This window comes from Tiliqua scincoides, chromosome 5 (genome assembly GCF_035046505.1).
Source record: "Tiliqua scincoides isolate rTilSci1 chromosome 5, rTilSci1.hap2, whole genome shotgun sequence".
Taxonomy (NCBI): domain Eukaryota; kingdom Metazoa; phylum Chordata; class Lepidosauria; order Squamata; family Scincidae; genus Tiliqua; species Tiliqua scincoides.
This window is the reverse complement of record NC_089825.1, coordinates 92,151,907-92,177,197: the sequence shown is the minus strand read 5'-3', so window position 1 is coordinate 92,177,197 and position 25,291 is coordinate 92,151,907. Positions and strand designations below refer to the sequence as shown.

General features: G+C 46.8%; 1 protein-coding gene and 1 pseudogene across 2 annotated transcripts; one reads left to right on the top strand and one right to left on the bottom strand.

Annotated features, from left to right (window-relative positions):
- The first annotated feature begins 601 nt into the window (after positions 1-601).
- Positions 602-25,062, top strand: TSKS (testis specific serine kinase substrate). 2 transcript variants are annotated; one of them, XM_066629880.1, is made up of 11 exons: positions 602-700; positions 5,655-5,889; positions 9,106-9,201; positions 11,019-11,102; positions 13,610-13,693; positions 16,902-17,245; positions 17,338-17,523; positions 18,991-19,149; positions 20,342-20,477; positions 22,897-23,021; positions 24,888-25,062. In XM_066629880.1, exons 1-11 carry the CDS (start codon positions 684-686, stop codon positions 25,060-25,062), a joined length of 1,641 nt encoding a protein of 546 aa, XP_066485977.1. In that variant the 5' UTR covers positions 602-683. The 2 variants fall into 2 exon arrangements, with proteins under 2 accessions (XP_066485977.1, XP_066485976.1); XM_066629879.1 differs by lacking the exon at positions 9,106-9,201.
- On the bottom strand, positions 8,254-8,375 carry LOC136654787 (5S ribosomal RNA; annotated as a pseudogene).
- Positions 25,063-25,291: the final 229 nt, after the last annotated feature.

Here is a 25,291-nt window from a genome sequence, read left to right as displayed (position 1 = left end):
AGCTCTCTATTGGCCGACGTCAAACTCGCCTCCTAAGGGATTGGCCTGCAGGGATAAGTCCCGCCTACACTCCAGCCCTATTGGACCCGGTGGACCCGTATGTCAAATAAGTCCCAGCGAGCCTGCATTTTTCATTGGGCGTCGGGCACAATAAGCCCGCCTATATCTCCCTATGTCCCGCCCCGTTAGAGAATCTCTCTTTTCCCGCGATTCCTGAGAAGCGTCACTCAAGCAGAGCCCGCCCTCCCCTCCCTCCTTAATACTGGAATCAGCGAACTCGGGAGTTTTCGAACGCTCCGCCCTACTGCTGCCCAGGCAACACGTATTCCGCACTCTTATTGGGCGATGGGGTCCTGTCCTTCAAGGGGGCCGCCCTCACCTCATTGGTGGACGGCGCTGACAGTGGAACGGCGGCAAAAGGAACGCTGGGGAGCGGAGGCTTGGGAGATTGGGCTGCATTTCCGGGGAGGAGGCGCGAGTGTCGTCACGAGATCTCAGCCAATAGGCGCAGGGGATGGGAGAATAGGAAGTCTTGAGTTCGAATCCTTTGCTTTTTGTGCCATCCTGCTGACCCTTTCTTCTCAAAGGAGTTTCTCTCAGGGCAAAGGTGACTTGTTCAGAGGGGCCCCAGTAAGGCCCCAATCCCGTGCATGCCTACTCAGAAGTAACTTCCATTATAGTCAATGAGGCTTACTCCCAGGTAAGTATGGATAGGATGGCAGCCTCACTCATGTGTTAGTGTGCCATATAGTGTGAACTAAGGCCGCAGTCCTCTCCACACTTTCCTGGGAGTAAGCCCCATTGACTAGAATGGGACTTACTTCTGAGTAGGCATGCATAGTGTTGGGCCCTTACTGGGGTGATGCCAAGAGCCCCCCTGAACAAATAGCCTTTGTCTACTCAGAAGTAAGTGCTGTTATAGTCAATGAGGCTTACTCACAGGAAAGTAATGATCAGACTGCAGCCTTAATTCACACTATGTAGCTATATGGCACACTAACACATGACTGAGGGTGCAATCCTAACCCCTTATGTCAGTGCTTTCCAGCACTGGCATAGTGGTGCCAAGGGTGCCCTGCAGTTGGGTGTCACTCACGGAGGCCTCCTCAAAGTAAAGGAATGCTTGTTCCCTTACCTCAGAGCTGCATTGCCCTTATGTCAGTGCTGGAAAGTGGGTTAGGATTGTGCCCTTGCTGACTTAGATTTGATTTTGTCTTATGGGGTTGTTAAAAATTTTCCTGCTTGATGATGTCGCTTCCGGCCATGACATCACTTCCAGGTTAATGACATCACTTCTGGTGGGTCCCAACAGATGTTGCAGAAAGTGAGTCCCACTGCTAATAAGTTTGAGAACCGCTGGTTTAGAATATTAATATATCGCTTTTCATCCCAAAAAACTTCAGAAGGTGGTGTACACAGCAAGAGGAATACGAGGAGAGGCGATGTCGATGTATTACAAAGTGTTGTGGCAGCCATTCTTTTACTCACTAAAAGTTTTGTATGGTACAGAGAAGTAGAACACTTGTGGCTGGCCCTGACAATCTAGGGTTGGCTTCTTTGGTCTTTGAAAGAAAAGTACCCTGCTGTTATCCAAGTCACTCAGGAATGCTGCCAATATGTGGAGACAGATGGTTGCCAAAGTCGTTTGATTCCATCATCTGGGGATCAGCCTCTGAGCAGATGTCTTGCAGTTCCAGCTAATAGTTATTGAAGGACTTAGGGCCCAATCCTATCCAACTTTCCAGCACTGATGTGGCCTTCAGCCCCGAGGTAAGGGAACAAATGTTCCTGTACCTTGAGTAGGCCCCTGTGACTGCCTCCCCTCCACAGGATGCAGTGCACGCCCCATTGGCACGACTGCACTGGAACTGGATAGGATTGGGCCCTCAATCTCCAGGATTTTATCTAGTCTTGTTTTCACTCACTTCAACCACCTATGTGCTGCATGTGAGTTCCCTTAGTCTTGTCAGTCTTTTCTGATGTGCATAATTTTCTCAGCGCCCCATCCAGTGTGCCCTTCCTTGCCTCACAGATGGCTAGACCTTTCAGAGAGAACCCAGTTTGTCTGCTTGAGCCAACCCATGTGAATACGGTCAGGCCTTTATTCAAATGCACGGTGTGGTCACAGTTGGAGAGGTGTGTACACTTGTGGTTACCACTTGTCTAAAAGAATATTGTAAAACAGGAAAAGGTGGAGAAAGGGCTACTCAAATGATCAGATCTACAGTACCTTCCCTGTGAGGCAAAGTTACAACATTTTGGGTGTCCATGTTTAGAAAGAGGGTGATTGGACAGGAGAAGGTGTGATAGCGGTTTATAAAATTATGCATGGCACAGAGAAATGGGATACAGTGAGGTTTTTCTTTTCTCCTATAACACAGGACCTGTGGTTATTCAATGATTCTGATCAGCAGGAGATTCTGGGCAGACAAAAGGAAATTCTTTTTATACAGCACATAATTTAATCTGTGGAATTCACTGCCACAAGATTATGGTGATGGCCACGAGCTTAGATGGATTTAAAAGGGGATTAGATCAATTTATAGATGACAAGTCTATCAATGGGTGAAAGAGCGCTTTGTGCTTCTGAATTGCTTGGAGCAATAACAGGAGGGGGGTATTTGGCAACATGGGTTTCCCAGAGGCATCTTAGGGTGGGTCACTTTGGGAATCAGGCTGCTGGACCACATGGACCTTCGGTCTGATCTAAACGGACCTTTTTTATGTTCTGTTCACTATGTCTTCCATATGACATTTTATGTTGACAGATCCTGACACCACTTCAAATGCAAAAACTGTGGTTTATTGTTTTTACCAAATTTATTGCAGGTTGCAAGGCAGTACAGCTAGTTGTGATGTTGGAGTTATTTTTTACTTCTTCCTAAGACCCCCTGGTGATTCTGTGTGAGTTCATGTCCTAAGGGCCTGGAGAAAAAGCAGTGATAAAGTTAAAATACAAAATCAGCTGCAAGGCAGAAGTGTGTTCCCATTGGTAGTTTATTTCTGATCTTACTCCCTTGAAAGACAGAGAAGTGATAAGGCAAAATTAAAATTGTCATGCAGCTAAAGCCAGCAATATTGTTATTGTTAGCAACAACAAATGTATTTGAATAGCACAAAAGAAACGAGAGAGTTGTCAGTTCAGTTCTATTAGCTAGTAACCAAAAAGCAAAGACTGGAAATTTGAACCTATCAGTTCCCTGAAAGAGGCTGGGGCAGAGCAGAGGAAGAAAATGGTTTGCTGAACCCAATTTATAGTTCCTTCCCTTTTTTGAACAGTGTAGCCTTAGACTGTACTTCTGTCCCATACTGACATCATAGAATGTTGGCGGTGCAGGGCAAAGATGGAAGAGTGAGCTCATGTGATCATAGGCACCGTGGCAACAGTTGTGAGGTCATGGGTAGCACCTGGGAGTACCCCGCCCTCCTTGGAGAGCCAGTTGGCTTAGAGGTGGTAGATATTCTCTGGTGTGGCGCAGGAGAGAAAAACTTGCGCTTCCACCAGAAATCGATACCCAGCTCATCAATGGCCAACATTGTGGTGAAGACTATCTGGCAGTCCAAGGAAATTAACGAAGCTGGAGACACATCAGCAGGGGTTGAGAGTCGGGCTCAGGGCAGCAAGGAGCAGCTGGGAAAGTCAACCAGTGTCAAGAGCTTCGCGAAAAAGAAGAAAGCTGTTTCTTTCCATGGGTGGGAGCCCCGGGAAGGCGGGGGGTGGAGGTGGAGTTCAGTGCACCTCTCTGGATATGTTGAGGGGGGTTATTATATAAACTTGAGAAGGGTATTGAGGGTAACATCCTGTGCTGGGGTGGGCATATCACACCAAAACTAGCTTTCATGAAGTAATTTGACTTTCATAACCCCAGAGCACAGACCTATTAGAAATAATATCTCCCTAGTTAATTCATGAGCCCACTCACCCCTTTGCCCTGCATCCTTTCCAGCAGCCCTTGTTGTGGTGACATCTTTCTTTCCTTACCAAACTTTTGGATCCTTGATCCCCTTGTCATCTTTACCTTTTAGCTTCTTCCTCAGGCCCAGGCAAATCTAGAGATTTCTTCCATGTTAATTGAACATACCAGCCATGCTCACAGCTGGCCCATCCATCAGGTTGACTGAGACATTGACATCTTCAGGACATTGTAGCCCACTGCTCTCCTCTCTTGTCCTTTGCACTTCCTCTTCCACTACATTTCTTTTTCTAGCCCAGGAAGTAAGAGGAGAAAAGGTGCTGGCTGGTGGCCTGCTGGGCAAGGGGGATAGCATTTGACATCTAGGGAGGCCTTGATTAGGGTCTGGCCAGTGGCATAGCTAAGACATCTGGCACCCAGGGACACAAATTTTTTTTTACCCCATACCTCCCATAACACCCCCAAATTTTAACACCCCTCATACAACATCTTTGAGACCTCTGAAAGGCTCTTCCAGTTTCTGCCCAAAACCAGAAGTGCCTTTTGGAGTTTTCAAGCCGTGGTAGAGTAGTGTGACTCCCAAACCCTCTTAGCTATGCCATTGGGTCTAGCAAAGGAGAACACTGGGAAAGAGAGAACTATAACAGGCCAAAGGGCATCTCAAACCTTAAGCATATGTGCTTAAGTAAGTCCCGCTGTGTTCAACTCAGCTTACTCCCAAGTAAACGTGCATACATCTCAAAGCAGCTGACACTGAAAACCCAGAACTTCTTGCTTCTTACTTGCCTCCTTTGTCATTATAAATTAATCCACCAGACTCCTTTCTTCTGAAATTTAGGATTCCTGACTCACATCCATTCTCTACCTTGGCGTGCTGGCATTTCTTTGGGGCAGGTGGCGGGGTGATAATTGGAGACTGGGGCTCAGGGAAATTGTACCTAGTCAGGAAACAAATAACTACACGTTAAGCTTGTCATGAAGAGATGAACTTAAAAGCAGAATTATCTCTCCTTCCCCTGCCACAAAAAAGTAGCCACTATGGGGTGGGTGCATTGTGGGGGTTTTATTGCTGATATTATGGAGACAGGAGGGCATTGTGTGTGGTCTGGAGGTGGAGCGGTTGCCTTGTCTGAAAAAAGCTGAACAGGATCAGCTCAGGTCTCACCTTGGATGGGTGACTGGAAGCCACTGGCTAGAGACGAAGGAGTGTGGAGGAGTCAGTTGGCAAGAAATGGATAACATCCTGAGTACCAGCTTGAGACATTTTGCAACTGCCTGTGGAAGCTTGGAAAGCGCAAGGGCTGTGCAGCCAGGGTGACACCACAGTGGGGAACATCTGGAGAAACGGAGGGTTCTATGAATTTCTCTCATAGAATAACTGGTTAAAAAAAACTCCATCTGAAAAAATGAGGTTTAGGTCAGCCTGCCTAAGCAAACCGCCTTGAGCGTACAAGGCTCAAGTCTGTGAGAAAGGTAGTCTAGAAAGACTGCAATAAAATAAATAGCCATGGGGGGATTTTCAGCGACAGCACAGGGGAAAAAAGGTACCCCCCCCCACATACACACACAAATGCCGTAGCCCTGATGCACTTGGAGAGGTTGCCACCGACCTGCTTTTTCTGAAAAAAGAAACACCACTCTGATTCTTAACGTAACACGTAGGTTGGCCTCTGGTTGTGTGACAAAGGATGATGTCATTTTATTTGCAAGGCTAATGTATATGCTGTTTTCCTGCTGCAGGGTTGAGCCCCACTTGACCAGTGAAAGCCCCAACCTCAACTTGAAGCGTTCCTCTGCTTGCACCAACGTTTCACTCCTGAACCTGATTGATGGGGAGCGGGACGATTCCACCACGGAGAACGAGTCTACTGATGATGGGGGTCCTCCCGGGGGTGCAGGCGGTGAACGGAAGGATCCCCTGATCTCCACCAAGCCGGCTTGGTCTGAGGATGAAGAAGACACCCCCAGCCAACAGGTAAGCAGAAAGACTGCAAATACTGGAGTGTGCTGTCAGTCTGTTGAAGTCCCTCACCCATGCCTGGCCTGGTCATGCATTTTAATTCCATCATATCCCAGCCTGCAGCCATTGCCCCCATCCCATACACTAGAGGCCTATGAATGGGACAGGCTGATTTCCTTTGAACATTTGGCCAAGGAAGAGTTGAAGCCTGGCAGAAACTTCCAGAATACGCACCAGACCAAAGTGTATTTGGTCATGGGTTGCCTTAGCAATCTCAGGGCTTTACTTCTGCCATACATATGGAGATCTTTGCTTTGGGTCTGCAGAACCTCCCCTGGCGTGGGTGTGGGTGTGGACCATTTGGGGTCACATTACAGGGAGGCTGAACATTTTAGTTCCAGAGTCAACATCAGCTTCCTGCAGACTTCTAGGAAAACGTCTCACATCTTTCAGTTTGGGACTGGTAGTAGGTCTTGAGCCGGAAGCAGCTCAAGTGTTTTATCTTTGCTTTGCTTTACTTTATTATTCAGGTAAATCATAAATCTGAGCTTCCGGAATTAGAAAGGGCGTGTTTGTGTGAGTGAGTAGGGTGGGGTATTTCTATAGAAGGGAAGTGCTGGTAAGGAGAGTGAAATGCTTTCCTACCTGATCCTGTGGTGCTCCCTGGCTTCAAAAACCTTTCTTCCCAGCTCACTATATGCTCAGTATCAGCTCAGAGAAAAATGCTGCAGGCAGCCAAGCCCAACTGAGGTGAGGCGGGAGAACATTCTGCTCCTCTCACCTGTGCACTCCCTTTTGTGTAAGTAAAAATACATGCACATGCATGCATTCACATGTATGCACATAAGCATAGTATTATGGGTGAATGGGGCAGACACATTGAGAAAATACACTAGGCCGCCCCCCAGTTCATTCAGTTTGGTCCAGTGGTGCACTTGGATATAGCAGCCTCTTGGGGAGAGCTGCAGCGTGAGATGCCCAGATTAGTATCATGTGCACACTCAGTTCCGGTGCATTGAAAATTTCACTTTGCTTAATTTTTTTTGCTGTGTACAGGTGGGACCTCAATATCCATGCATCTGGTATCCACTGATTTGACTCTGATACCGAGGTCCACCTTTAAATGCCTTGTAACAAGGAAAAAAGCACCAAAATCCAATTTCCCACGTTTGTGCTGTTAAATAATTATGATTTCATTTTATTAGATTCCATTGTTCACCCCCATCTAGTGGCTGAATGCTGTATAGTGTGTATACGCTACCAATGCATTCTGGTGTGACAATAGAGGAGCAAGAATCCTGAGTCTTCAAAACTATTTTTCCACTGATTTGGTATCCACTGATATCTTTTTATCCACTGGATAAGGAGGCACAATCCGTACGTAGCAGAGCTAAGGAAAAAGGCAAAAGAACTGCACTCGTATCTGTTTCCTTAGAGCAAACAGAAAACTAGAGTAATGCACTCTTTTCACTTCCTCTGGACCATGAAACAGGCAGGGGGAAATTAACCCCTTCACACACACTGTCTTAGGGACCTATTTGTCTGTCACTGATCATCATCCAAATGGTCACATTCAAAGGAAAAACAATGAAACTGCCCTGGAATTGCCAGTCCCAATCAAAGTTGCCAATCAAACTGCCCTGGGATTGGGACGCTTTTTGTATAGCAACCGATTTCCTCCCATTTTTTAATCATTTATGTGGGTTTCAATTGGACCTCTATTTATATGTTGACATAGCAGAGCACCTAAAATAGTGGTGCAAAAGATTTGCTCTGGATAGGGTCTCAAAGGCCCAAGCAAATATGGGCATCCCTAGCTGGGTCTGAACCTCTTTTTCCCAATTAAAGCAGAGTTGTCCTCAGCAAGGTGGCCACCCTTTTCACTTTTATATCAATGTGTCTTATCGTAAACCAATCAACGTACCTGTATTTTAATGAATATAGTCAATGTTTGGTATATTTATTTAAAATGGAGGGATTGTGTGGGTTGCTGTATTTTCTTTCTAGCTAGAACATATTTTTGAAATAAGGTCACCACCTTTCTTACTGACCCTGCTCTTGTGCCTTAGCAGCAGCCTGGCAGACAGAAATAAAACAGGTGAAGTTTTTAACTTCACTCTAGCTTCAGGTCAAGAAGGACTTCCCCTACTAAATTTCTGCATGACACCTTGTAAAAGGCACAGGAACAAAGCTAGGAAAAGTTGTTGGTGACTCTCTTTTGGAAGAAAACTTATGCCGGCTGTGCCCGTTGGACTTGGATCTAGGGTTGGTCTTGATTCAGGGGTTTGATCAGTCCAGGCTTGCAGGTTCAAACTGTGGCCCGTCTTCTGAAAAGGACTGACTGGTTGGCAACCTTCAGTCTCGAAAGACTATGGTATAAGCCTACAGCACCTGGTATTCCCAGGCGGTCTCCCATCCAAGTACTAACCAGGCCTGACCCTGCTTAGCTTCCAAGATCAGATGAGATCGGGTATGTGCAGGGTAACAGTTGAGGTATTACCTCCCAATAGGGATCCCAACCCCAACACTTTTTACTCTAAAATGTACTTATAAAGTTTCTCTTTTAAAAGCTAAATACATTACAGTGGTTCTCAAACTGTGGGTCTGTGGCCATCAGTTTTTGGTGGTTCATGAAACTGACAGGGTAGATTAAGCTATGTGCATCAAAGGTTAAACAACATGTTACTTGGGGAGAACTATTGCACAACTGTTGCACAATCACCATTATAGCTACAGAGGCACGAGCAGCTGGGAAAATAAACTTTTTTTTAGTTGGGTTCTGATGCTAAATGGTTTGAGAACCACTGCATTAACATATATACAACAGTAAAATTTGTGAAAATCTCCCCCTCTGGCTATGGTAGCTGCCCCTTTGCATTCTCCTTCCACATCCTTCTACAAGGATGATGCCTGAGGTCTTTGCAACCTTCCAGCTCCACCTTGAGGTGGTTCCCCTCATCTGTCACACTTGAACTCTCTTTTCCCTTTCCCTCTTTTTATTGTAACTGCAAAAGGTTCATGCATAAGCATATTATCCCTCAAGGTTGCCAGTTGCCACTAACATACTTCTACATACTCTTGCCCAAAAGTCTCCCTAATTTAGAGGATTTTATCCATCCCCTTTGTTTGCTTAAAATCCATGGGTAGAATGAAATGCCCAGGAGGTGTGGAGAGGGCAGGAGTAACTGTACTATTCACCTGACCCACCCCCTCTTGCGCTCTCCCCAGCAGGAAGTGAGCAATAGCGGCCTGTTGCGAGCCAAGGACTCCATCACCAGCCTCAAGGAGAGGACGTCCAAGGTCAACCGCCATGTTCAGAACCTGCAGGTCTGGAGACTGTCCCCCTCCCATCACCAGTTCCAATACAGCATCACCACTTCCAATGCAGCCACCACCACCCCAGCTTGCCCTGTTTGGCTCTCACGCCCATCATCTGAAGGCCGCTGGTTCTTCAGCTTTGTTCTGCTGAGGACCACTATGCGGGTTTATTTGTTCTTTACAGACCACCCAGTTTTCTTCCCTATCACCTCATGGGAAGGTGTGCAAACAGGCTTCTGAGTTCATACTTAGCTGCTGTGTTTTGTCAGATGCTGCTACTATCCAACCAGGTGAAAGAGCATGCAGCTTGGATTTTCATGGAACTTTCCACTGAAGCTGCTTGTACTGCTGAAGAGGCAAACTGTTATTTATTTTAGATTTTTTCTGTGAGTTGCCTCTTCAGCCTGTTGAGGAAACTTCAGAAAAACACAGGCTTCTTCAGTTATTTTTAGGGAGGAACAGAAAGTGCACCCAAACCACATTTTAAGAACCACTGAATTAGCCATACATATATCCTAACACATCCCCCCTTTTCTCAAACAATTTTAGGCCTTAAACTTTGCACCCACTGACCCTCCAATTATAGAGAGTGGGTGGGTGTTCTGCATTATTCCACTATCATCTAGGTGTATCCTGCCCCAGGATATTCTGTAAAATCCATAACCCCTTCTTTGACATCCCCACCTGGTGTCTTAATGCAGGAAAGAACTGAGCAAAAACCTGAAGGCACTTGGGTGAATTCAAATTTGGTAATTTTCACGAGGAGAACACTGCTGGAGTTCTCGTGTTTTATGAATTTCTGTGTTGACTCTCTTAGGCCAGGCTCAGACATCACCAAAGCCAAGATTAAACCATGGCTTAACACAATTCCCTAGCTCAGTGGTTCCCAAACTGTGAACTGTGGCTTCCCAGGGAACCAAGGAAGGCAGCCAGGGGAACTACTGAATCATTGCAAAAAACCTGCCACCCTATACAATGTACAGATTGTAGCCATAATGGGAAGCTGGGGCCAATGACCCAATAGGTCAAGGGAGCCTCCAGTTGAAAGAATTTGGGAACCACTGCCCTAGCCTCAGGAATTCATGTTCTCCCTCCCCTCTGCACACAATTCATCTCAACTTCAAATCATGGCTTGTGGAGGAAACTCTGGTTAGAACAAAACAGAATCAGCTGGTATGCACATCACACCCAATCTTGGCTTATTACAAGCCACAATAGGAAACAGAATTATTTCTTGCTTCATGCACAGATGGGGAGAGTGGGCATTCTGGAGCTTGGGGATGTCACATAAAATCATGGTTTAATTCTGGCTTTGCATGACATCTGAACCGACATGAGGGTCAAACTAGATGTGATGTTCAGGATGTGATTGGATCTGTTCCTTTAAACAGCAATCAGATCAGCACCCACCCACCCCTGACTGGGACCACATCATGGAGGGGAGAGGAAGAGTAACATTCTGCCCTGCTCTGGTCCCAGTTTGGGGGCCTCTTTGAATGACTGGGTGGGGGGCAACTCCCATTAGTCCCCATCTCAGGTTTAAAATAACATCCAGCATGACCATGAGACTTCCCAGTTTTTCAGACATCATGTTAATTAGATTGAAGCAGCGACAGGTTAACAAACTTTTCTGCTTTAGCCAAGTCCCTGTCAGAGCATCCGTTCTAGGGGAGGTCACACAGGTAGCTGCTGGAAAGGGAGAGCATGGGTTGTTTATTTGGAGGGGGTTGCTAACCAAAAGAGGTATCTGGCCAAGGTGATACTGAATATCATTGGAGATGCTACTACCTTTTCAGCCATGCCCTTTCTGCTCTCCCTGTGTGTAGAGTGAGTGCGCCGCACTGTGCGAAAACCTGGAACAGCGCAGGCAGGAGGCTGAGGACCTGGAGGAGTACTGCACGCAGCTCAAGGTGAGGAGTGGGGAGGGGCTTGGGAATGCTGGATGGCAGGAGGAAATGCTCAGCAGGCGGCAGCAACTGTGCCAGCTGCCTGTGGGCACACGCAGTCATCTCCTGTGTCATGTTTCCCACAGTCCATCAGTTCTGAAGCCTCATCTTGGGGGCAGAGGTCTGTTTATGATGACAATGCTTTGCACACAAGATATGGACTGTTTTCAACCTTTTTCCATCTCATGGCGCACAGAGAAGATGCTAAAATTGTCACACCATCAGTTTTTTTGACAATGAACAAGACTCATTGCACAGCTGGCCAGGGACTTGCATTCCCCAGTAGCCCTACTAATATGTGACTCTTCCACAAACACCTGCAGCACACCTACAGAACTTGTGTGGCACACCAGTGTGCCACAGCACAGTGGTTGAAAATCTCTGATCCATGAGAGATCTACTTTTATTATGGGGGTACAGGGTGGGCATCATTTATCCAGAATTCCAAAATACAGAGTATTCTGAAAAAACAGAACTTTTTTGAGCTTTAACATGTCTTTTTGAAATCTTCTTACCTGGCCCTAAAGAAATAAAATCACAAACTGTGTTTCATGCACAAATTTTGTTTTGTGCACAAAATTGTTAAAAATATTGCGTAAAGCTATGTGTTAAACAGTATATGAAACATAAATTATTTTGTGTTTATACTCAGGCCCCATCCCCAAGATCTCTCATTATGTATACGCAAGTATTCTGAAATATGGAAAAATTCAATATCCAAAATGCTTCTGGTCCCAAGCACTTCAGATAAGGAATGCCCAACCTGTTTTGACTTTTAACTTAGTAAAGGTTAAGGTTAAGGATAGCATTGTTACTTGAGGAGGTGTATCAAACTATCAGAGGATAATTACAGACAAAACCTGGTTCTGCCCTTCCAGATCTGATCATTCTTGTAAGGACTGTATGATTTTAAGCTGCTGAATAGGAGCGTTTTGGTCAAAAGACGTTCAGTAAATTGAGATGTTAGCCTTTAATTTCTCATGACTCCATGATAACTCTGTAATAGGTATGATGTTTGTTTGGAATCAACACCTCTTGTAATGTGTTTGTGTACCATGAGCCGAATTTTTTGCATTCTGTTTCTCTAATATATCTTGCAGGACTGCCTTCGGCTTCTATTAGTTTTTTTGGCTCTGTTGTTTCAGATGTTGTTATTTATTTGTAATTTGTTCTTAAAACGATTGCGAGCCTCCTAGGGTCCCTCCTTGTTTACTCCCTGGGTAAAAATATTTTTAAATAACTATATTGGTGACTGTGTCTTGGGATTAGGGGCTATTCCGGCAGGCAGTGAGGAAATCCCAACCCAGTTCTGCAAGCTGCCTGTTTCTTACGTAAAGTGTGGTGTAGTGTTTCATGCATCAGATTAGGGATGCTGTGTGAATCACTGTGGCAGGGACCAAAGATTAAAGGTTCACTCTACCATGGTCCTGACTGCATCAGTACACGCCCCCACCCCACTGTGGCTGCTATTAGGCAAAGAAAAGTTAAATGTGTTGGGACCAAGCACATCATTAATGAAATGTGCAGCTTAGCCCTAAGACAATGGAACCTTGTCAATGAGAGCCAGGGTGGTGTAGTAGTTTGGGAGGTGGACTTAGACCTGGATGATCCAGGTTCAAATCCCCCCTTAGCCACAAAGCTTCCCAGGTGACCTTGGGCCAGTCACTTTCTCTCAGCCTCACCTACCTCACAGGGTTGTTGTGAGGACAAGAAAGAGGGGAGGATCAGCTGTGTAAACCGCCCTGAGCTCTTTGGAGAAAGGGCGGTATAAAAATGTGAAAAATAAATAAATAAACCTTGCACAACCTGAGATGTTGAATCAGATCACCTTGCAAGATCACAGTTCGTTGTCAAGCAAACTGAAACAGACATTGCTGGATGCTGCTAGTTCCTTCAGATCTAGGGCCTTGCAAGCAGCTCTTAGCTCATTGCCAGGAATTTAGGCAGGCTACAGAAGTATTTGCAGACCCATCCAGTAAAGCGTATCTAGTAAAGCGTATCTAATCTGCATGAATGCAAGTATTAAAATACCCATTCCATTTTGATGCCAGACTATGGGGATGGCGAAGTGGGAATTAGATGGGTGGCGGCCAACAGCCGAATCATTTGGATCCGAAGAAGCTAGCCAAGAATCATGATGATGAAATGATTAAATGTTAGAACAACATCCCTGTGAATGAGTTGGGAAGGTGTGGGCTGAAGCAGGTGGGCCGCTGAGGTTGTTTCCATAGCTGCTAGAGGCTAAAAGCAAATGGAAATCCCCTCCAATTGATTATTTTGAGAGGACTTTTTTAAAAAAAAAACTGCAGCAAGCAGAAATCTAGCGCTTTTAGGTGCCTCTTCCTGGGAGGAGGGGTCATTTTTGGGAATGAATGAATGAGTGAATGAAGAATCTGTGCCTGAATGAAGAAACTGTGTTTGTTCTCTCCATTCCCTTTCTGGATCCTAACACTTTTCATATTACCCTATAGGAGAGTTGCCGAAAGGTCACAAAATCAGTAGAGGATGCTGAAGTTAAGACCAATGTGCTCAAGAAGAATTCAGTATTCCTAGAGGTGAGAGGAGCTGAGAGGAACATGGGGGTGAGGACATGTTGCTGCATACCATGCTCATAGGGACACTGTGAGCAAAAGCAGGTGGAATTGTAAGGAAACTGCTTCAAAAAAGGCAAGTTTGCAGCAATGCCTAATATTGTCGATCTGAAATTACAGGTAATCCATTGTGGAACAAACAGACCACGTATAGGATTATGTAGTGCAGGTAGAAGCCCTGTCCTGAAAGGGCTAAGTCTAAAAAGATGCAAAAGAACACCAGCAGGAAGCCACTAGAAAAGATACTACTGGGGTGAGGAGGATCGGTTACCCTTCCCCTGCTAAATAAAAGCACCCACTTGAAAAAGCGCCTCTTACCCATTTAGCAGGAGTATTCAATTCAACTAGAAATTCAAGTTTCTAGTCCTCCTGGTTGCAAAATCAAAACAGGAAATACTTTGACAATATCTGCTGAAGTTGGGGTGGAAAAAAGGAGGTTGTGATTTCTGTGGTTGAGAGGGGGACATTTTTAAAACTCAACCTCTCACTATGATCCGAATTCCCATTTTGTTGTCCTTAATTTGCTGTGGGTTCCGCTTCTGGACCAAAAAAAACCCCTTTCACAAAATTCTAGTTTTGCCACTCTGTGACATACTTGTAGTGCGACCGTTAAGCAAGTTCATGCCACTTTGCCCAGTTGGTGTAATTTATTCCAGGCACAAAGCGTGAAGAGGGATGTAATATAAAAAGATATATAAAAAGAAAGTTGAGTCATGGGACAAGTCCTACTTCCTCTCCAGTTCTCAGCAGAAATGACAGACCTGCTCACCAGCAAGTCAAGGGGAGAGACCACAACTTAGCGATATAGCACCTGCCTGCAGAGGTTCCCAGATTCATTTCCTGGACTCTCCAAGCAGGAGAGTGCTAGCGTCACTCTGAGAGTGCCAATCCAGTGCAGGCAGCAGTGAGATGGCTGGGCCGGGGCTCTGACTCGGTGGTGTAAGACACGTGGTCCTGTGTTCAAATCAAGCACAGGCTAACTTTTCAATCTTCCTCCCTTACCTCAACTTATTGATGGAAGAATCACTGTTTTGTTATGTAAAAAATATCACACACACAAATCTTTTTTGTAAAAGCGCAAAACTGATCCAGGTTCAATGCTCTGTGTGTGTTAGTGACATCACATGCTCCACTCAGTCCATGTAGTGCACACCAGTTTCTGCTGCAAACTTGCAGGGCCATTTCTTTAAGACTTTGACCCTAGAGAAGAATATATGCTTTTGAGCTTGATGCAGTGAGGAAGCTTTCAACCCACCCCGTGGCTCTATAGATGTTACATCTTTCTTCTCCAAGCAGGAGTTTGGAATGCTAAAAGGATTTGGTGTTTTTTTGTTTTTTTTTGAACAGAATTACATGCATACCCTAGTTCTAGGAGCCTTAGTGGAATGGTTAAGAGACTGATCTGTGAATTGGAAAGCCCCTGGTTCAGATCTTACCTCTGCCATGAACTCACCAAGTGGCCAGAAGCAAGTCAGTCTCTCTGAACTGCAATATGGGGATAATGATACTTGCCTACTTTACAGGGTTGTTGTGAGGATTACTGAGTTACTGTACGTGAATTGCTTCGAGCACTCTGAAGTACAGCAGACATACCTAGTAATAATAATAACCACAACTATAGCAGTCTTGCTTCTGCCAGCCTTTAGAGGAGAGAGTGGATACAGGAGCCACCCAAGTCCTGAATCCTAACCCACGCATGGCAACAATGGCTCATACTGTTTGGAGAACCGTGGTTGTCATGGATGGGTTAGGTCGCTCTCTCCTCTTCCACCAGTAGCAGGGCATCTGGGAACAAGGCTCTATGTCAGCAGAAAGAGCTGCGTGCAGTTTATCCATCCCAACCCCAACCTTATTTGGGCTCCAGATCTCATTTCCCCATCTCCCACAGAGGCTATCAAATGTTGCACATCTACATGTGGATTGCAGAACTCAGCCTTCTATGAAATTGACCCTGTGGGTGTACAGTGCTGGCACAGGTGCACCATTGACCAGTCCTAGTCAATGTCGCTGCCCATTTTCCCCATGCCATCTGATTGCTGCAAACCAGGCCACTACATGAGGCAATCTGCCTTGCCTTAAAGAAGGAAATTGAATGACAGGGATGGAGCAGAGGCAGTACTGTAGCCCTATGAAAAATATGACTCAAGTCACACTATGGATCCATCTAGCTCAGGAGTCTCCAAACTACAGCCCGGGTTCACATCTGGCCTGCTACAAGATTTTATCCTACCTGCAACAACTTAAAATATCTTTTCTTTCCCAACCATGCAGTCAGACAGTAAACACACACATTTCTAACGTCACACTCATTTCTATATGGCCACAGTGGTGTCAGCCTGGCTAATCCTAACAGTCAGCCATACGAATTAAAACCATAATTATTCATTGTTGGCCTCCCCCCTGCCAATAAAACAAATTGGCTTTCTGCATGTTGACTTTTCAACAACACCATAAAACGATCTCAGTGAGGGTCATTTTTGCACGTTGTGAACAAATCATAACAAACCAGGTTTCTGCAAGAGACTGAGCAAAGAATGTGGCCCTTGTACTAAAAAGTTTGGAGACCCCTGATCTAGCTCATTGTTATATATAGGACATTGATTGGTGGCAGCTCTCCAGAGAAGGGTCTTTCCTAGTACTACCTGGAGGTGCAAGGGGTTGAACCTGGGACCTGCATGCAGAGCAGGTGCTCTACCACTGAGCTATGGCTCTATCTCAGTGCCAGTTCTCAAACTTTTTACCACTGCAACCCACTTCATTGGCAGCCGTGGCCGCATAGCATCCCAGAATGTGGCTTCTGGATTGTGCCCCAGAATACAATGCGACAAGGCATTCTGGGGTGCAGCACAACATGGCCAACAAAGTGGGTCGCATGCCAGCACTACCTGAAAACAGCAAGGCATTCTGTGGTATGATGTGACCGATAATGCCTTGCTGCTTCTGGGTCATACTGGTACCATGACCCACCCAAAATCAGGTTGTGGCCCACCATTTGAGAACCACTGCTATTGTCATCATAGAAATGAGATTTTTGTGTTATTCTTTGAGTGGGAAAGTTTGCACAATGCACTTATTCTTTTTTTCGGGGGGGGGGATGACATTCAGAAGAATATGCAGACCTCTTACTGGAGGAAGCTCACATCACTGTTTCTCTTCCCCTGCCCGCTTCCAGGAGAAGTTGCGTTTCTTACAGCGGCAGGTACACTCAGAAGATCTTGGCCGGCAGGAGCGTGACTGGCAAGAGCTGGAGCAGCGGGTGGCCACTTGCGTCCCCAAACAGCTCTTGGAGCTGGTGGGCAACCCAGCAGCCACATCCCCTCGACCTGCTGGTTCGGAGGAGGGTGAATTGCAGCGGTCTACGGCTGCCATCCTGTCATCCATCAACAACCTGCGAGGGGCCCTGGAGAGTGGGCAATTGCGAGGAGGGCCTGGGGATGAGGGGGGTACCCCCAACAGTGATGGCAGGCCCAGCTCAGCCTCCACCTTGGCTTGTGTCCCTCTCCTGGAAGAGATCAGGTACTGAAGTGGGACTGGGGCAGGGAAGGCTGTGCCTAGTGACAGGCACTAGCTTAGCCTCCCGTCACCAGTCTTCCCTCCCTCCCCCCCAGGAAATGTGTAACAGATCTAGCAGGGCAGTCTCAGAGGGAAGGAGTGACCCAGAAGGAAGTGCTGCGCTTACTGGCCGAGCTGGGTTTGCGCCTGGAGGGGGTGCTTCCACAGTGGGAGAGAACACACATGGAGCATGGCCAGGCACTCAGGATGCTGCGTGAGGAACTGGACGATATCTCTGCCATGTATGTGTCTCCCTCCCCTGACCAATAAGCTCCCCCCCTTTTTTTTTTTTGAAGCAGTGGATTCGGCTTCTAGCTACCAGGCCTGTGGTTGGCTCTGAATCTGTGCCCATAGAATCCAGTGGGTCAAAGTTTATGTGATGGTTGCAGAACACATTGGATCCTTCCATTCCCTATAAAATGGATTGTTGGGAAGGGCAAGAAAGCACAGTATGGGTGGCATGTGGGGAGCGGAATCTTTCCCCATTTGCACTTTGCTCCTGCAGAACGCCACCCCCCCCCCCAGCTGCTTTTCTTCCAGTGGGGCTCCATCAGCAAAGACGGAGCCAGGATAGTGTAGTCGTTTGGGAGTTGGACTTAGACCTGGAAGATCCCGGTTCAAATCCCTGTTCACCCATGAAGCTTCCTGGATGACCTTGGGCCAGTCACTATCTCTCAGCCGCACCTACTCACAGGGTTGTTGTGAGGACAAACGGAGGGAAGGAACCATGTCCTGAGCTCCTTGGAGAAAGGGCAGTATTAAAAATGCAAAAATAAATAAATAACCCCACTAGGGTTAATATAATCCCCACTAGGGTTTATAAATAAATAAACCCCAGTTACAGGAAAGCAAGAAGCCCTGGCCTGTGTCCTGCCACTGCCTTGCATAGGGTTGCTCTTCTTAGTGCCATGGAAACCGATGAGCATTTTGGCTTTTATCTAAAAAAAAAGCAACAGCCTTTGTGGTTGCATCAGTGTCTACCGAATTCCATTCATATGTGTGTATGTGTGTGTTTCCATCCCATGATGGTTACCTGGCCCATCCCATTCCGTCAGCGTTGGTGCCAGCTTGCAGAAGGCTCTGGGGCATAGTCCACCACTGGGCCCCTAATGGTGTGCTGGGAGATTGGGGAAGGTGAGATGATGTCAATGTCAATACTTGGCCACTGTGCAACAGCTTCTTCTTTTCTCACCCTCCCTGTTGGCCAATGGGAGCTCTGTGGGAGTTTGGCAGGGGTGAAATAGGATCAGGCCAAGTGCAGTGAAGATGCAACACATGTCAAGTGGTCTTTGGAAACCTCAGCCTGGAAGGTTTCTGCCCAGGACTCTGTAAGTGAAGAGTCCTTTCACAGCTACCCCAGTCCTGGCAGGAGACCGGAATGCTTCCAGCTCTCCAGTGCGATACAGAGTTAGTGATACATAGTTAGCATTATGCTGGCACTCTGCCTCCTAGCCTGAATCAAGAGCCAAGCAAAGTGAGACAAGGTCAAGCTCATACTATCCCTAGGAGACCTGCCTCCTACTTGGAGCCTCCTTCACATAAAATTCTAAAATGGAGCCACTCTCACTCAGCCCAAATTATATGGAAAAATTTGCATGTTTTAGACAGGCAGCAGGGCACTGAATGTCCGCTGTATGTTCTGCATGGTGTAGGCAGAAAAGTGTGAATAGTTGCTTTTAATGACCTTTGACTTTTTCTTCCTGGCTCAGGGCAAAGCGGACATCAGTGTCCCTCACCCAACTTCGTACTGACCTGGATGGCCTGTGGCAAATGAAGACACTCCTGGAAGAGGTGTCTCGGCATCTCTTAGCACTCAAGGCCCCAGAGGCACCCGATAGACACCCCAGCAGCTGCACCAGGTGTGCCAGGTACTAACTTCAGCATACAGTATATGAGACAGTCAGAATCAAAGGATACGGGCCAAGTCTGGGATAGTTGAGGGCACAGGGTAAAAGACAGCGTGTGAGACTATCGGAAGAAGGGTTTGGTTTCTCTAATCCCACATGCTCTCTGAGTCAGTTGTGGTGCTGAAGTTTCACATATGGTCCACTTGTGTGAACAGTCCTGTGTTGGAGCTGTAAACTCACACACAATCACAGCTCCTTTTCTGTGAACTGGCAAATAACGAAGGCCTGCGAAATTGAGGGTCAGAAAAACCTTTTTTTCAAAATTTATTGTAGTTTTATACAGCGGCAGACCTCCCCAACCCTGTACCCTAGGGCAAAGATCTGTGATAGCACCCTCCCACAGGCTGTTGCTGCCACCCCCGCACAAAAATCCACCCCCCCACACACTTACCTGAGGCTCATGGAGCCTCATGACCTGAGCCCACATCGAGGAAGCCTCTCTGAGGTTCCCTGATGCTGTAAACTGTGCTTCTGGAAAACCGGAAGCACAATTTCCGACCCTATCAGAAGCCTCAGAGAGGCTTCTGCAGGTTCCTAGAGGCTAGCGCCTGGGGCATTTACCCCCATAGACTTCAATAGTAGGTCCGCAACTGGTTTTATATGAATTTCGGGTGCTGATTCCAAAAATAGCATCCGTTTTGCCCTGCCACATCACACAGCATAGCCTCAGTGAATGGTTCAAGCAGCTTGCTTGTGAAAAAACCATAGCGTAGGCTTCCTCACAAGGAAGCTGCTTGAACCATTCACTGAGGCAGCTATGCTGTATCTCCAAAACTAGATATGATAAGGCAAAAGACCTCTCTCACAAAAAAACCAACAACCTTCAAATGCTCCAATACTGGATTTATACTGAATCTATGCAAAATTTATTTTTAATGCAAAATAAGCACACTTTCATCTATAAGTCATGATTTGTACCACTCATTTTGATTGCATTTTTTCCTGCACTGAATGGAGGATTTCTTTGAGGCCATAATTTGAACCATTGTTCTTGCAGAGGATAAACAGGGGCCCTTGGCAGAGATTTTATTGGGGGGGGGGGAGTGTATTCCAAGGTGTAGTGCAGTGTCAGGAGAGAGGGAATGCCTACACCTGCCTCTGCATAAGATGTGTCCATCTCTTCTCCCTCCCTCTCTCCCACCCCCACCCACAGTTATAGCTTTGTGAACCCAGAGACATTGCGGCAGATGGTTGATCATGCCGTGGCTGCCATCGTGGAAGAGCTGAAACAGAGGACTCCACCCCCGGGACCATGCACCACCTGCCAGCGTTTGCAGAAGAAGATAATGGTACCATGAGGCTCAGAGTATGCCAACCCAAGCAGCCGCCCCTCACCCCCAATAAAAAAGATCCAGAGTGCAACCTTTCTGGAGCATTCTTCGGGCCCCAGAACCAACACGGGCTATTTCTGGCCCTAAACCTTGCCTAATCAGGTTGTTTCCATTCTTATGAAGCTTCACTCCAATGAGTCTGAGCATTCGGTGCTCTTGCCCTGTATTGACTTATCTGACCTTCCTAGGTCTTGGGAAGAGGGTTTTTTTTCCCCCAGCCACTCCCCCAGATCCTTTTTTGCCAGAGATTGAACCTGGGACCATCTGCCTGCAAAATATGTGTTCCTCCACTCACTCTTGCCCCTGCCATAGCCTGCAGCGATCACTCACTGGCTGACTCCTCAGCTTTCAGATGACACACACTCTCTCATTTGTCTCAATTTCCATGGAAAAAAGAAAACAGTGCCCTTACCTTTTGGGAAGGATGTTGCATTTAGGGTTTAAGGGAGAAAGGATACAAGAAAGCAAAAAATTAAAAATCCATCCATTCGTGATTTCAGGGGTGAAAGGGATGCAATATATCTAAATACAGTGGACCGATCTTGCGGAAGCATTACATTCCCCTGCCCTACCCTTCCTCGTGACATAAAATTATTCCATTTGCAAACTTTTAGGTTTCCCAATGACATTAACTGGGATCTGAGCCTCTGTTTATAGCAGGAGTTTTTTTGTTTGTTTTAAAGAAATGCAAACTATTAACATCTGTCTGCTGGCTGGCTTTCTCTTCCCTTCCCTCACTAGAGCTCACTTTCTGAACAGCTGATTGTCTGTTTTGCTGTGGCTTCTTTGTCAACATGTAGTACTTACAGCGCATGAAAAGCCCTTTAACTTTTTAACATGGCTTATGTTCTGGGGATTCTGGTCTCTCGGCAGAGCCTCGGTGTCTGTCTCTCAAGTACTGTTCAGGCAGCTTAATAAAAGGAGGGAATGTGCATGCAAGCTCCCTGGCGAAAGGGCTCTGGTGTCTGCAGTCGTATGGGGGCAGGCTTTGTCTCTCCCTCCACCTTTGTCACACAGATGCAATTTCCAGCTGAAAAGAGAGAAGCCAACAGGGGTTTGGGTATGGGAGGCATGGCTTGAAATCCCTCCTTGACCCAGATGCTCAGCCAGTGGTGCTCTGCCACTCATTCACTCTCACAGCCTGGGGTCATGGCAATGATGAGCATCAAGCTACTCATCAAAGAGGTGTTGTGATGATGATAATAATGCCTCTTGGCATTCTGCTTTTAAAGCACAATCATTTCAATGTGTGTTTTAAGAGCAGTTGTCTCATCTGTATCCCACTCTACAGGGTTAAGCACTCACTGTGGGATTTCAAAACCTCCTTTTGGTTATTCCAAGATTTTATTCCCACTGCTTTCTCTTTTAGGCAGATGGCTTTTCCTCTTTTTCCTGCTCACAAGACCAAGATGTTCTGCATTTCTCCATTTTAGCAAGGGCACGCCTATGCTATACCAGTAACCAAGGCCTGCTTCACCCATTGTGCCCTAGTGCATTATCTGGCACAGATGTTCCATTCTGCAGTTAGTCACTGCTGGGAAGCACACCCACATGGTTTTCCCATGGTGCGGTTAACCCAGGCCCCACTGACACTGCTTCACACAAGGCCCAAATCCTAACCAACTTTCCAGCACTGGCATAAATGTGCCAATGGGGCATGTGCTGCATCCTGCAGTTGGGTGGCACTCACGGAGGTCTCCTCAAAGTAAGGGACTGTTGGTTTCCTTTCCTGGGGGCTGCATTGCCCTTATCTCAGTGCTGGAAAGTTGGTTAGGATTGCACCCTAAGTCACATAGCTGAAATGCACATGCAGACTCACTTGGCTGCACACTGGGAACTTCACAGTAGTCCTCTACCTCAACATACAGGATTCACTGTATGGGATACATACATGTACAGTGATGTAACTCACCTCAACATACAAACCTCCTTCACTTGCAGTACTCTGGGCCATCTTCTGTCCTGCGGACCAGCTATGCTGCCTGGTTACCTTTCTTCTGAACTTGGCCACCCTGTCTCCTTATGATACTACACCTGCATAGCCACTGGGGGGGGCAAGAGCAAGAGATGTCCAGGGGTACACTGCTGAGGGGGAAGGAAAGCTCAGCAGGCTGTGCAGTAAGGTACAACTGTGATGTTACAAGCAGATGGCTGGGATGTCAGCATTACCTAGTGGCCACTATCGGTGCACTCACCAGATTGACAGCAGGGGCTGCAACGTAAATTGATGCAATGTAAATCTGCTAAAAACTGCTTAAATTGGCAGTGCAGTTCCTACCCCATCCCAGCAGAGTGATGAGCTCTGTAGTTCTTTCTACTGTTTGTCTCTCTCTCTCTCTTTTTATCCCCCTCCCCAAAACGGATCACTGGGAGGCAGGATTTGGAACCGTCAGCTGTGGAGACTCATGCACGAACAGAGGCACTGGCTTTGAATCCACGCCTGCCACAGGACGAAGGCCTGAGAGCTAAGAACTATTTAGAGCGAGGAAGGATCAACCCAGAGTGAGTAAACTTGGAAACACCTGTCCTGCCCCACAGGGGAGTCCCACAGGCCCGTAAGACGTGGCAGCATAGGAGAGATTGCTACAAAAACCTTGTTTCCAGTTTTTGAGCCTGCTAATTAGCTATTCCCTGGCTATAGAGGCAGTTTTTAAGTGGTGATTCTCTTATACATAGAAGGGGGAGAGCAACTGTCCCTGTTCATCCTAGCATAGCATCCATCTCAGTGGCTGTTGCTGGAGTCTCCCTTGTGTCTTTATTTAGGCTGAGACCTTTTGAGATACAGGTCCACCCTTCTCATATGCGGTTTGTCCATCCACGGATTTGACTCAACACAGATTGTCACTCAACACGGATGGGGAGGGAGGGCAGTGGGTGGCCCCAGGGGCAGGCAAGTGGGGAGTGGGAGGCAGGACTGGAACCTGGCAGTTATGCCGGATCCCAACCCCCTTTCCCAGGGAGTTTGGAGCAGCTTCAAGTCACTCCACTCTCCTCGGATTCGTGTCAGCTTTGGAGGTGGTGCAAGTCTGAGGAGACCCATAGGGGCCAGGCTGCCTTACCCGGAAGTAAGGGAAAAGTTTCCCCTTACCTTTGGTTGAGCCACTTTGGGCCCCTATCCTGTGCTGGATACAGCGCAAGCCTCTTGGCGTGCCTGCTCCAGCGCAGGGTAGGATTGCGCCCTTAGCTGATCAAAGGTGTCTCAGGCGTAAGCCGGATCGACCAACAAAACAGTATGCTGCCAAATTAATCCTCATTTTAGGCTTTTGTTAGAATTTTAATAAGAGTATTGCCTAGAGGGAAAAAAGTAAGAAGCAAGTTCAACTTTATGATTTTGGGTACCCTTTAATATTTCATAAACAGGCATTCCTTCAAAGCACCCGATCTTGGAATTTACCTGTACTCCTTTGGGATCCTATTGCTATCTCTCTTAGAGCCCAATCCTATGCATGTCTATCCAGAAATAAGTCCCATTATAGTCAATGGGGCTTACTCCCAGGTAAGTGTGGATAGTATTGCAGCCTTAGTATCTGGCCACTGCCCGAGAGATTCCTTGGTTACTCTCAAAAGAAACTGCATCCCTCAAGAAACAAAACAAATCACAGCAGACTACAGCTTTCCCTTTCTGGCTTCACCACTACCTTGAGCCCTCAACTGTCTTGGGTATCCCCAATATTGCCAGGACTACTATCCTTTGCCTTTCTTTGCAGCACAAGATCTAGTTTCTTTCCCCTCTGCAGAGCAGCACAAACATTTTCACCACATCAGCCCTAGGAAAAGAAAGGCACTGGAGCCCCAAATTGCCAGGAAATCATATTCTCCAACATTGAAGTTCTGCCCCCTAATCCTAGATCTGTGGGTACAGCCTTTATTTAGGGCATAAGTGCATACTACAGGCAAACAGGCATAACAAGAGCCTGGCAGTTCATTTCTTCACTGGAAAGGAGCGTAGACTCGCATTACCTCAGAATACCAGGTGCAAGGGAGTGGCTCCAGGATGCAGGTCTCTTGTGTGCTCCCTGAGGCATCTGGTGGCCACTGTGAGATACAAGAAGCTGGACTAGGTGGGCCTCTGGCCTGATCCAGCAGGGCTCTTATGTTACAGAGGGAGGCAATTTGGCACAGGGAAAAAGAGTTACAGTAAATATCTCATTTAACCGCTAAGGTTAAAATCTCCAGTGACATTACATAAAATGGCTGGAGGAAAAGACATGCTGTAGGTGGATTGGGTTGGTAAACCACCCAAAGCTGGTACATTGATTGGTAAGGCTACTTGTCTATTGAGATTCAGAGCAGCTGAATAGCAGGCTGTGGGGCTAGATGTAGACTTCTTTGTAGGCTCATGTGTTTCTTTTTCCTCTCCTCTGGCAGGGATAAGGCTTCTGGCCTGGATTACCTACAAAGCAAGCTGAGCTCCCTCCACTCGCAGCTGTCCCTGGGCTCCCAGGAAGGAGCCCCCCCATCCTCAGGAGCTGCCATGGGTATTTCTGTCACCCTTAACAAGAGGAGCTCTTGCCCTGCTGAGCTAAATCATGACCCCCAATAAAATAGAGAGATGGTCAAGCACTGAGTTTCGTCTCTGGTCCTAGAGGGTGATCCTTGGAGGAGACCTTCCACTTGCAACAGAGTAGCCCTGATTCAGGTTTGCTTCGCAGGCTAGGACAGAGAACCAAAGTTACACACTGACATATACAATTTATTGGGCAGGCTCATCTCTCAGGGTGATGAATGAGCAGTGAGACTCGGGTCCAAGCTGGACACAAGCACCTGTTGCT

Bases quoted from the DNA above. Each gene is read 5' to 3' on its own strand.
- TSKS (XM_066629880.1), top strand. The intron at 9,202-11,018 runs GTCTGGAGACTG...CCCTGTGTGTAG, and splicing joins GCCATGTTCAGAACCTGCAG to AGTGAGTGCGCCGCACTGTG. The intron at 23,022-24,887 runs GTGAGTAAACTT...CTCCTCTGGCAG, and splicing joins CGAGGAAGGATCAACCCAGA to GGATAAGGCTTCTGGCCTGG.